General features: G+C 34.1%; 1 protein-coding gene across 2 annotated transcripts; it reads left to right on the forward strand.

The window, feature by feature from the left end:
• LOC18596026 (auxin-responsive protein IAA26) lies at positions 4,756-8,608 on the forward strand. Of its 2 annotated transcripts, XM_007024257.2 has the most exons (6): positions 4,770-5,452; positions 5,602-6,214; positions 6,841-7,118; positions 7,594-7,741; positions 8,033-8,097; positions 8,207-8,608. In XM_007024257.2, the coding sequence occupies exons 2-6, from the start codon at positions 5,679-5,681 to the stop codon at positions 8,239-8,241; spliced, it is 1,062 nt and encodes a 353-aa protein (XP_007024319.1). In that variant the 5' UTR covers positions 4,770-5,452; positions 5,602-5,678; the 3' UTR covers positions 8,242-8,608. The 2 variants fall into 2 exon arrangements, with proteins under 2 accessions (XP_017979223.1, XP_007024319.1); XM_018123734.1 differs by lacking the exons at positions 7,594-7,741; positions 8,033-8,097; positions 8,207-8,608 and adding an exon at positions 7,409-7,571 and having other exon boundaries at positions 4,756-5,452.

An 8,867-nucleotide genomic window follows, 5' to 3' on the forward strand; every position in this document is an offset into this window, starting at 1 on the left:
GAAAAGATTTGAGAGTGAAATTAGGGGGAAAAAAAAAGAGATTGTATCAACTAATGCTTAATAAGCTTTAAGATCTGTATCAATTATTGATTCCCAAATTAATATGAGAACATATGTATACGCTTACACCTATCTTTTCTTGTTTCCTAAGTACACACATTAATCATTTTGTGTCAAAAAGAGAAATCTACAAGTTATAGACATGCTTGCTTGACTAGGCTTCCTTCACCAACGTACACCCTAGATTTTTTATCTTTTTGACTAAATTTCTAAAAATAATTTTATTTTCTTTTTTGGATTATGTTCCTACTTTTCACAACTCACAACATACAAGCATATTATTAATGTACATGTTACTGAACTTGATTTTAAATTTATAAATAAATTTTTTTATATAAAAAATATATATTTTTGAATTGAAAATGTAGATTGCAATACAGATTTATCAACAACTGTTGAAGAGAAATGATATAGAGAATGAAAATATAGTAATATTTTTTGAATAAAATCGGATGGTGTAAGATAAGATGTTCAATCTAACAAATTAAGCAACAAATACCATATTCAATAAAAATGGTGTCATTCAACCTTAACATTATTGAGAGATTATCACCGATACTCCGACCAAAAATCATCACCAATCAAACTTAAATTTTGCCAGCCATCCAAACCAAACCAAAAGATAATAAAGAAAAGAAAAAGAAGAAATCTTGATGCCCACTTGCCTTGCTGGCTTGGTCCCAGCTCCTATCACAAATCATGGCCAGAAAATTAGCATCCTTAATCAGACGGTCAGGATTGCCCCATCAAACAGAGTCCATGATTAGACTGGCACCTTTAGTGCGCCTTATCTAATTTCCAATTAATTTTATTGGACAAACTATCATTACCACCACTGACCAAATCCTCTCTCTCTCTCATCAAAAAAGCTCAACTCTTTTTGACATGACGTTTACTTCACGAGCTGTTTCCTTGTTTAAACACTGTACCCTTCATCATCACCGTTGATTGTGGAATCAACAGCTGCTGATCTTTAATCTGCGGCTTGAATGGGATCTTTCTGTTGAAGATTGTGCACAGATCATGAAATATATTGGTAATGCACGGTCATATCGTGCGTTTGATAATGGTGGGAACATTTAATAGTGTACTACCTGATTGCAACAAACAAAATAAAAGCTAAAATTCCAGATTCCCCCGTCACGCGCCTCCCTGGGCAGTTACCTTCTCACTTTTGTTTCTGTAACAATTTTATCGACTTTTATAACTTGATTGGAAATAATTAACTTACCAAAACACCCTTTTTGTATGGTAAATGATTAACACCTGTCAAGGTTGTGTGACTGACCCATGAGCATAGCATTCTACAGTTTGAAAGAAAAAACATAAAGGAAGTAAATATTGCTAATAATGGACCATTGCCAATGAAAGTAAAATATAGAATTAAGTACATCGCCTACAAGTTTTTTTTTTAATTTTAGATTTGGATTATTTTATGTTCGAATAGTTTCAGGTTTGGATCATTTTTATGTACAAATAATTTTGTATTTAGATTATTTCAAAATCACACTATATGGATTAGACATTTAGACTATTTGAATTAAATTATTGTCATTTAAGTTTAAATTATTTCAAACTTAAATTGTTGATTTTTTAAATTAAAATAAAATAAAATTTAGATGTTCGAATAATTTTGAGTTTGGATCATTTTATATTCGGATGACTTTGTATTTGAATTATTTCAAATTCTAATTGTCTAGAGTAAATACTCAAATTATTTAATTCACAAGTTTAAATTATTTTGAGTTCAAATTGTTGATTTTAAATTTAAAATAAGATAAATTCAAATTCAAATTATTGATTTTTTTTTTCAAATCAAATTAAATCTAGGATGAATCAAATGATTTTTTTCGAATTAAGATCAGTTTTGTAAATTCCGTAATTTAAAAAAAAAAAGAGAGCTTACGATACTCGTTTAACGCGTTCTGTCTTCAAGTATGTTTTGAGTTTCCCAACACTAATTTCTGATAAAAAAGTTTTATTAAAAAATACTTATATTATGGGGCTGTACGTAATAACACCGCCGACTAGCAAAGAGGATGAGCCGTTAAATGTCGAAAATGTTGGGTGGTCGGAGGCCAAAAGCATCAAGAGCCCCTCTCCCTATGGTTGCAAGAGTGGAGGGACAGTGACTCGGTGGGCCCCAAGAAATGATACTTTATTCATCTGACAAGTGTCACTCCAATCTAACGTTAGTCCCCCCTTGCCCTTTTTGAAAACCCCTCTAAATTCCACGTTAGGTTTCGTTTCCCAGTGCCCAAGCCCAGACCAGTATCCGACCAGGGTTCAACCCGCCCCTACTCACATGTTCGAGGTTTAACCGAACCACGTGCTTTGGTTGGTTTAACCGATGTAGCAGTCTGCTGGGGTTAAGGTTGTCTCTTTATAGTAAAAGATAAAGTCGCCGAGTTATGTTCTTAGGTGACAAAAATCATTTGTCTTTTATTTTAATGACCACATTACCCTTTTCCAAATATTGGTTAACTTTTTTGATGCTTTATGTTAGTTTCAAATAATAAAAGAAAATTGCATTTTGAAATTATTTTAATTAATTAATTAATTTACATGCTCTTCAAGTTCATGTTTATAAAAAATAATTACATGTTTTATAATTTTTGTTAAGAAATATAATTTTAATTTTTAAATTAGAAGAGATTGAAGAATATTATCAAAAACTCAATTTGTCTTATGAACCAAAGATATCAATTTTTCACACCGACCACTTGCAGTATTCAAAATTGCGGCTTGTGAGAAAAACAATGAAAATTTTGTTTTATATAATAATAGAGAAAGAAATTTTATCTCAAAAATAGTATATTTAAGTGAATTTCTCTTTGTTTGATTACGCTACTTACATTAAATGTCATTTTCACTTGTATACCTTTTTTATTATTATTTATTAAGAAAAAGGACATTTATTGTCCACAACTCCCCATATATAAGTAAAAAAAATTCAATATTTAACACTTTAACATAATTCTTCACTATTTGTAAATTCTTGATTAAGCATTATTGTTTTTTCTTTTGAAACAATACATATTCAATGATTTATTGATTTTAAGTTTCAATTTCAAATTTTCTACTTATGACTTGTGAAAAGACGTGATATCTATTAAAATAGAATTTTAATTACATAAAAGGGAAAAAATGGACAATAAAAAAGTACATTAAATACAAAACCATTTCTCATATTGAATTGCAAAATAGTCAATCTAGGTATCCCCATGATTGATTTAAGAAGTATTTCATAAGTTCTTCTAATATTTACAAATATTACAATTGCTTGTGCAAAGAAGAAAGTTTGCAATTTCTTTCTTTTCAATTATTTTATTTGAATATATTTACAAAAACTGTTCTAAATTTAACAAGCAAGGACATTAAATAAATGAATACAACATAAAAGGAAAAAACATGGATAATAAAAAAATACATTTATAAAACAAATAAATCATCTATAAGGATAGTCAATCTAAATATACCCAATGATTGATTTATCAAGTATTTTATAAGTTGTTATGCTATCTGATAAATATTTTAATTACTTGTGCAAAATAAAAAAAAGGTAGTATTTTCTTTCTTTCATTTTCTTAAGTTTACTTTATTTTTTGAAAAAAATTAATGCTAGTGCGAAAAAATGTCGTCTTTAAATATAACACGCAAGGACATTATAGTCATGCAGTAAAAGTTTGGTTGGTTTGGTGAGCCGCTAAGAATGCTTGGCAACTTGGCGATGAGGACGAGTTTTTTGGTCACGATTATTTAAGAATGGGTTAACCATTGTACGGACAGACTTTTTTTTGGGGAAAAATGAAAATCCCAAATGCAAAAAGCAACACAAGAGTGCCTCCTTTAAGCCTGGCTATGATCAGAGTTTTAGCTCAAGAATTGTGTCAGATTCTGTTTGTGTCCCTACACAAATCTCAAGATAGCTAGAGTAATATTAAGCTAGAATCAAACGGTTCTTCTCTTATTGGTCAATATTTTTGTGTAATCCTTGCCATTTCTTTCTTAAAACCCCATATGGGGATATGTGGACGGTGGTAAGAGAAACTGAGGAGGGAGAGAGACCAGACAAGATCATGGGATCTGCATGTTTTTAATGCACCAAGCCCCCTGCAAATCAATGGATCATGCAAAATCCTCTGTTTTTCTCTTTCTTTCTTTTTCCTCTTGTAAAGAAAAAAGAAAGAAATAAAGTTAAAATACTAGCTAGCAACAAATCACATCCCATCCATCATTTTCTTGACCTCCTCAAAAGCAACTCCAGTTTTGAATTAAGCCTAAAGTCTATCTTTTAACCAATTCAACTTAGTTAACATGCAATTAACTAATAAGGGTCTTCATTAAATTAACTCTCTCTAATACTAGTAGTGAACTTTCTAAGGAAAAAGTGAACATGATTTGTCTTTGTTAGCTAACTAAAACTTTGATTGTAAGGTCCCCTAGTCCTCTAATAAAAGCATAAAGTAAGTACATCATTTTCTTGAGTTTGTAACTAAATGAGCTTTAAAGTAAGAAAATGAACTTAATTTGTCACAAGTGGCTTCCATTTTAAGCGTATGTATGGGTGTTATTTTGTTGGTTTCTTTACCTTTTACTAGTAGCATTATCTCCCTAGGACAAGACTCTAATAAAGGCCGGATGTTTAGGGCATTGTGCTAATGACTAATGAGGCTAAAGTTTGTTTGTGAGTGCAGCTGTGTACACTTGTAGAGATAAGAGAGAGGAAAGGAAAGTGTTTACAGGAGTATCTTTAGGAGGTCAGCAACAGCACGCTTTGCTTCCTGAACTGAACAACCTAACGTTATTTAGGGAGCTCTGGTTGCGTGAGTTATGTTCTAATTCATGTTTCCTGTTTTTGGGGGCTTGAGTAAAAGGGAATCTCTCCTGGTTTTTTCATCTCTTTTCTCTTTTTATGCTCCCCTCTTTATTCTCCACATCTAAAAAATCGCCTTCCTATATCAAGTCCTAGACAAGAAATAGAAAGAGAAAGGGAAAGCAAGAAGAACCCACTAAGCGTGCAAAAAACCAAAGGAAAAGCTAGATAAGAACCCACCCTCTTATCATAGCTCTCTCTATACTTTTGCCCTTTGAGTTGTTAAAAACACTTTGTTCTTTTCGGGGTTTCCCTTCTCTTGGTGGGGTTTCTATTTTAAAGGAGTGTTTTTTATATTGCGTTTTTTGGTGAGGCTTTTTCAGTTTAAAGGAGTTGGTTTTAGGGAATTTAATGGTTGAGACTCTCTAAAGCTGGACCACCTCTTTGCGTTGGTAGCTAACATTTTGAGAGTTCTATCACTTCTTCCTTACGGGGTTTTTCATAGCCAGAAAGTTTGCGGATTTCTAGATGTGGGTCTTCATTGTTTTGAGCTCTGGTTGAGTGATTCCTTTTAAGGTATGTGGCGAGTTTCTATCTTTGGATTTCATTAGTCATACATGTTTATCCATTTGCATGGTTTTATTTTATGTCTTTTTCATTTGTTCTCTAGTTTGTTTTCTGATACTTAAAAGCTTCTAACCAGTAACACTTTTTTATTTTTTCAGTTCTTGGTCCTCAAATTTACAGAGAAAAAGGTGATCTTTTTGGGTTAGCAGGGTATCTATTCCATCCGGTTAAGGAGATGGAGAGCGGTTGCTCGAAGAATGTTGAAGCATGCCCTCAACTTCTTGATTTGATTCCTCAACAACGACGGTGGCATATGAAGAGAGAAGATGAGAGAAGGCATGGATCCTCAGAGGAGAAGAAGCTGGAACTGAGGCTTGGACCCCCAGGTGAAGATAACTGGTCCATCAAAATAGACGCCACCAAAAGCAACAACAAAGAAAGAGATGAGTCTTTGCTCTCACTCGGGTACTTCCCTTCAATGAACAGCAATGCAAAACAGACGCATACATTTCCAACTCCAGAGGACCACCCGGTTGGGTCTGTTTTATCCTCTCCATGGGCAAATACCCAGCAGCATAACCATCAACAGCAGACAAAGCCTCCTTCATTTCTTCAGTTCTCATCAACAGCCCCACAGACCTTGCCTGTTATAGCAAAGGAATCGTCACAGCCCTGTTGCACTAAAGCGGTAGATTTGCATAATGCAGAGAAAACAGCATTCTCACTGCCTCCTGCAAATACATCTGTGCCTCCCAACAGTTCTCAGAAAAGGTGCTCCAGCTTTTTACCACCCCCCCCCCCCCCCCCCCTTTCCTTTCTCTCTCTCTAATAAATTTTTACTTTTTTAAATATTTTTTTGACGGAGGATATTCACTCACAAGTCTCAAGTTTACCTTACTTGATGTCGTGCGGTCCATGCATGCTTGTTAGTTGTTTCATTTCTCTCTGTTTCTCATGTTATCTGGCTCGCAATTTATCTTTCATATTTACTCGTATGCTTTGAAGTTCTGGGCAAAATTTACTTTTCTCCTGCGGATGTTTTAAAAATTTGTTTTTTATTTCTTCGTGATTTACTGATTTGTTAATTCATGAAGAGCTCTTAGCCTGCTCTGGTAGCAAATGCTTAATCCCTTATCTTTCTTTTTAGGTGTAAGATTTACTAATATTATCTGTTCCCATGCTACTATTGTATTGATCCTATCCCTTATGTTTTTCTATTAGTACTATTTAGCATGGCCTTTCTATTTTTTTCTTTTTAAATGATTTTTTAGGTTGATGTGTTCCCTCTCTAAGACTCAATAGGCATTCTACATATTGATCTCTACTATTTAACCTTAACTTGAATTAATTTTGATCTTTTTCTTGTCTAATACTGTGGTTATGATCTCGGAAAACAGAACTGCCCCTGGTCCAGTTGTGGGTTGGCCTCCAATTCGCTCTTTTAGGAAAAATCTTGCAAGCAGCAGCTCTTCAAAACTAGCTTCTGAATCACCAAGTGTGGTCCCTCACAAGGTTGCTAATGAAAAAGCAGCAACTGAACCTACTGGTAAAGGCCTATTTGTGAAAATCAACATGGATGGAGTTCCCATCGGAAGGAAAGTGGATCTCAGAGCCTATGACAGCTATGAAAAACTGTCAACTGCTGTTGATGAACTCTTCAGAGGCCTCCTTGCAGGTAGATTTATGGTACTATTAGTTTCAATTGAATTAATATATAACTGGGGTAAAGCAATAAAATTGTAATTAAGCCTTGGCAATCATTTTGACATGGTTTAGCTAAATTTGATTTGATAGTCATGTCCATAAGGGAAGTTTGTTTCATTCATAGATTAATGTGTCTACGTCATCAACACGTCTTGTGTTTGACAGCCCCGCCATTTGTTCAGTGTATTAGAAATTTTTTTATTGCATCTGTTTATTATATGGCCAATCAGTTCACATCAGTGTTAGTTTTCAACTGTTTAGGTGATGGAAGTGGGGGAGGGAAGCATTATGGAGTAAATCTTATTTCAAATTGCGAATTTCAAGGGCCAAGTTTTGGATTCATTTGCTTGTTCTTATTGCAATTAAACTCCTAGCTTATGTTAATATGATCCTAATTGACAGATATGGTTTTATCTTATCTGTTTGTCTTTTGCTTCTCTATGTAGCTCAAAGAGATTCCTGTGCTGGTGGAATAGTGAGCAAGCAGGAGGAAGAGAAAGTGATTACAGGCGTATTGGACGGAAGTGGGGAATATACACTTGTTTATGAGGATAACGAAGGAGACAGGATGCTTGTTGGGGATGTCCCGTGGCAGTAAGCATCTTATCACTGTGGCTCTGATGCACTTTGAGATAATACTATACCATATTATATTCCCACGGCTACTGGTTGAGCCTGTAGCTGAATACCCTTTTCTTGTATTTTTGTCCTTTAGTTTTTTTTTTTTTAATCTTGAAAAACAGCATTAGATTCCTAATATCTTGACTATCATTCGGTTTTTCTTTAGCGTGGGACATATTCTTTGTTTATGCATGTATCACCAAAATACGACAGAAACTAGTTTGTTTATATATTTGTAATCTTGATTTTGATTTGGATTTGCAGCATGTTTGTATCAACAGTGAAGAGGCTGCGCGTGTTGAAGAGCTCCGAACTATCTGCGCTTAGCCGTGAGTGTTGGTTTATTATGAAAAACTAATGATTAATGGTTATTAATTACTAGTTCTGTTGTTTGTTTTTCCATGCTCTAATTAGAAATTGGTGGTGATTGTTTGACAGTCGGAAGCAGTAAGCAGGGAAAGATGCCTGCTTGACTATGCGTCTGAAAACATAAGAGTTTTCCGCTGAAGATTCTCCAACCAAAGTTTGAAGAAAAGGACTTGGAATTATGTTCACGTTTTGACATTTTGGTCCCCTCCTTTTTCATGGAACTTCTTGTACTCACAGTATATATATATATATATATATATATATATATATATATATGTATAAGTAGTTTTATATGTAATTTTTGACATCTTTCCCTTTGTTTAACATGCTCCTTTCTACGTTATTGCCATTTGGAACGATGCTCAAATAGCGATATCTTGAGTTTGATGTGTAACTTTTGTGTTTTCTACTCGAATCAACACCCGTTTGGGAATAGTGAGAGACCCAAGTTAATGAAACCCTTTTTGGCTTGCAAAGAGTGAAATAAATAAGCTTAATCAAGAATGAAACATGGCGGGGTTGTAAAGCCGATACGCTTTTCTCTTTTTGCTTGATTCCATTGAACATTGAAGCCTCACAGCAACCGAGTAGCACTCTATTCAAATTGTCCTTTTAGGCTTTGGGTAAGGAGAAAGTAAAGGAAATTCTACCCTTTTTGTTCGAAAGGACAGACCAAGAGCTCATCCTATTCCTTTTGGTCCCGTTGAGGCATGAGTTACTTCCCACTGAT

Source organism: Theobroma cacao, chromosome 6, assembly GCF_000208745.1.
Source record: "Theobroma cacao cultivar B97-61/B2 chromosome 6, Criollo_cocoa_genome_V2, whole genome shotgun sequence".
Classification (NCBI taxonomy): Eukaryota; Viridiplantae; Streptophyta; class Magnoliopsida; order Malvales; family Malvaceae; genus Theobroma; species Theobroma cacao.

What these genes read in the sequence shown, in the direction of transcription:
- LOC18596026 (XM_007024257.2), top strand. Translation starts at nt 5,679, where the DNA reads ATGGAGAGCGGTTGCTCGAAGAATGTTGAAGCATGCCCTCAACTTCTT. An exon ending in CCCAACAGTTCTCAGAAAAG is followed by an intron (nt 6,215 to 6,840) that starts GTGCTCCAGCTT and finishes CTCGGAAAACAG; the next exon opens with AACTGCCCCTGGTCCAGTTG. An exon ending in CGAACTATCTGCGCTTAGCC is followed by an intron (nt 8,098 to 8,206) that starts GTGAGTGTTGGT and finishes ATTGTTTGACAG; the next exon opens with TCGGAAGCAGTAAGCAGGGA.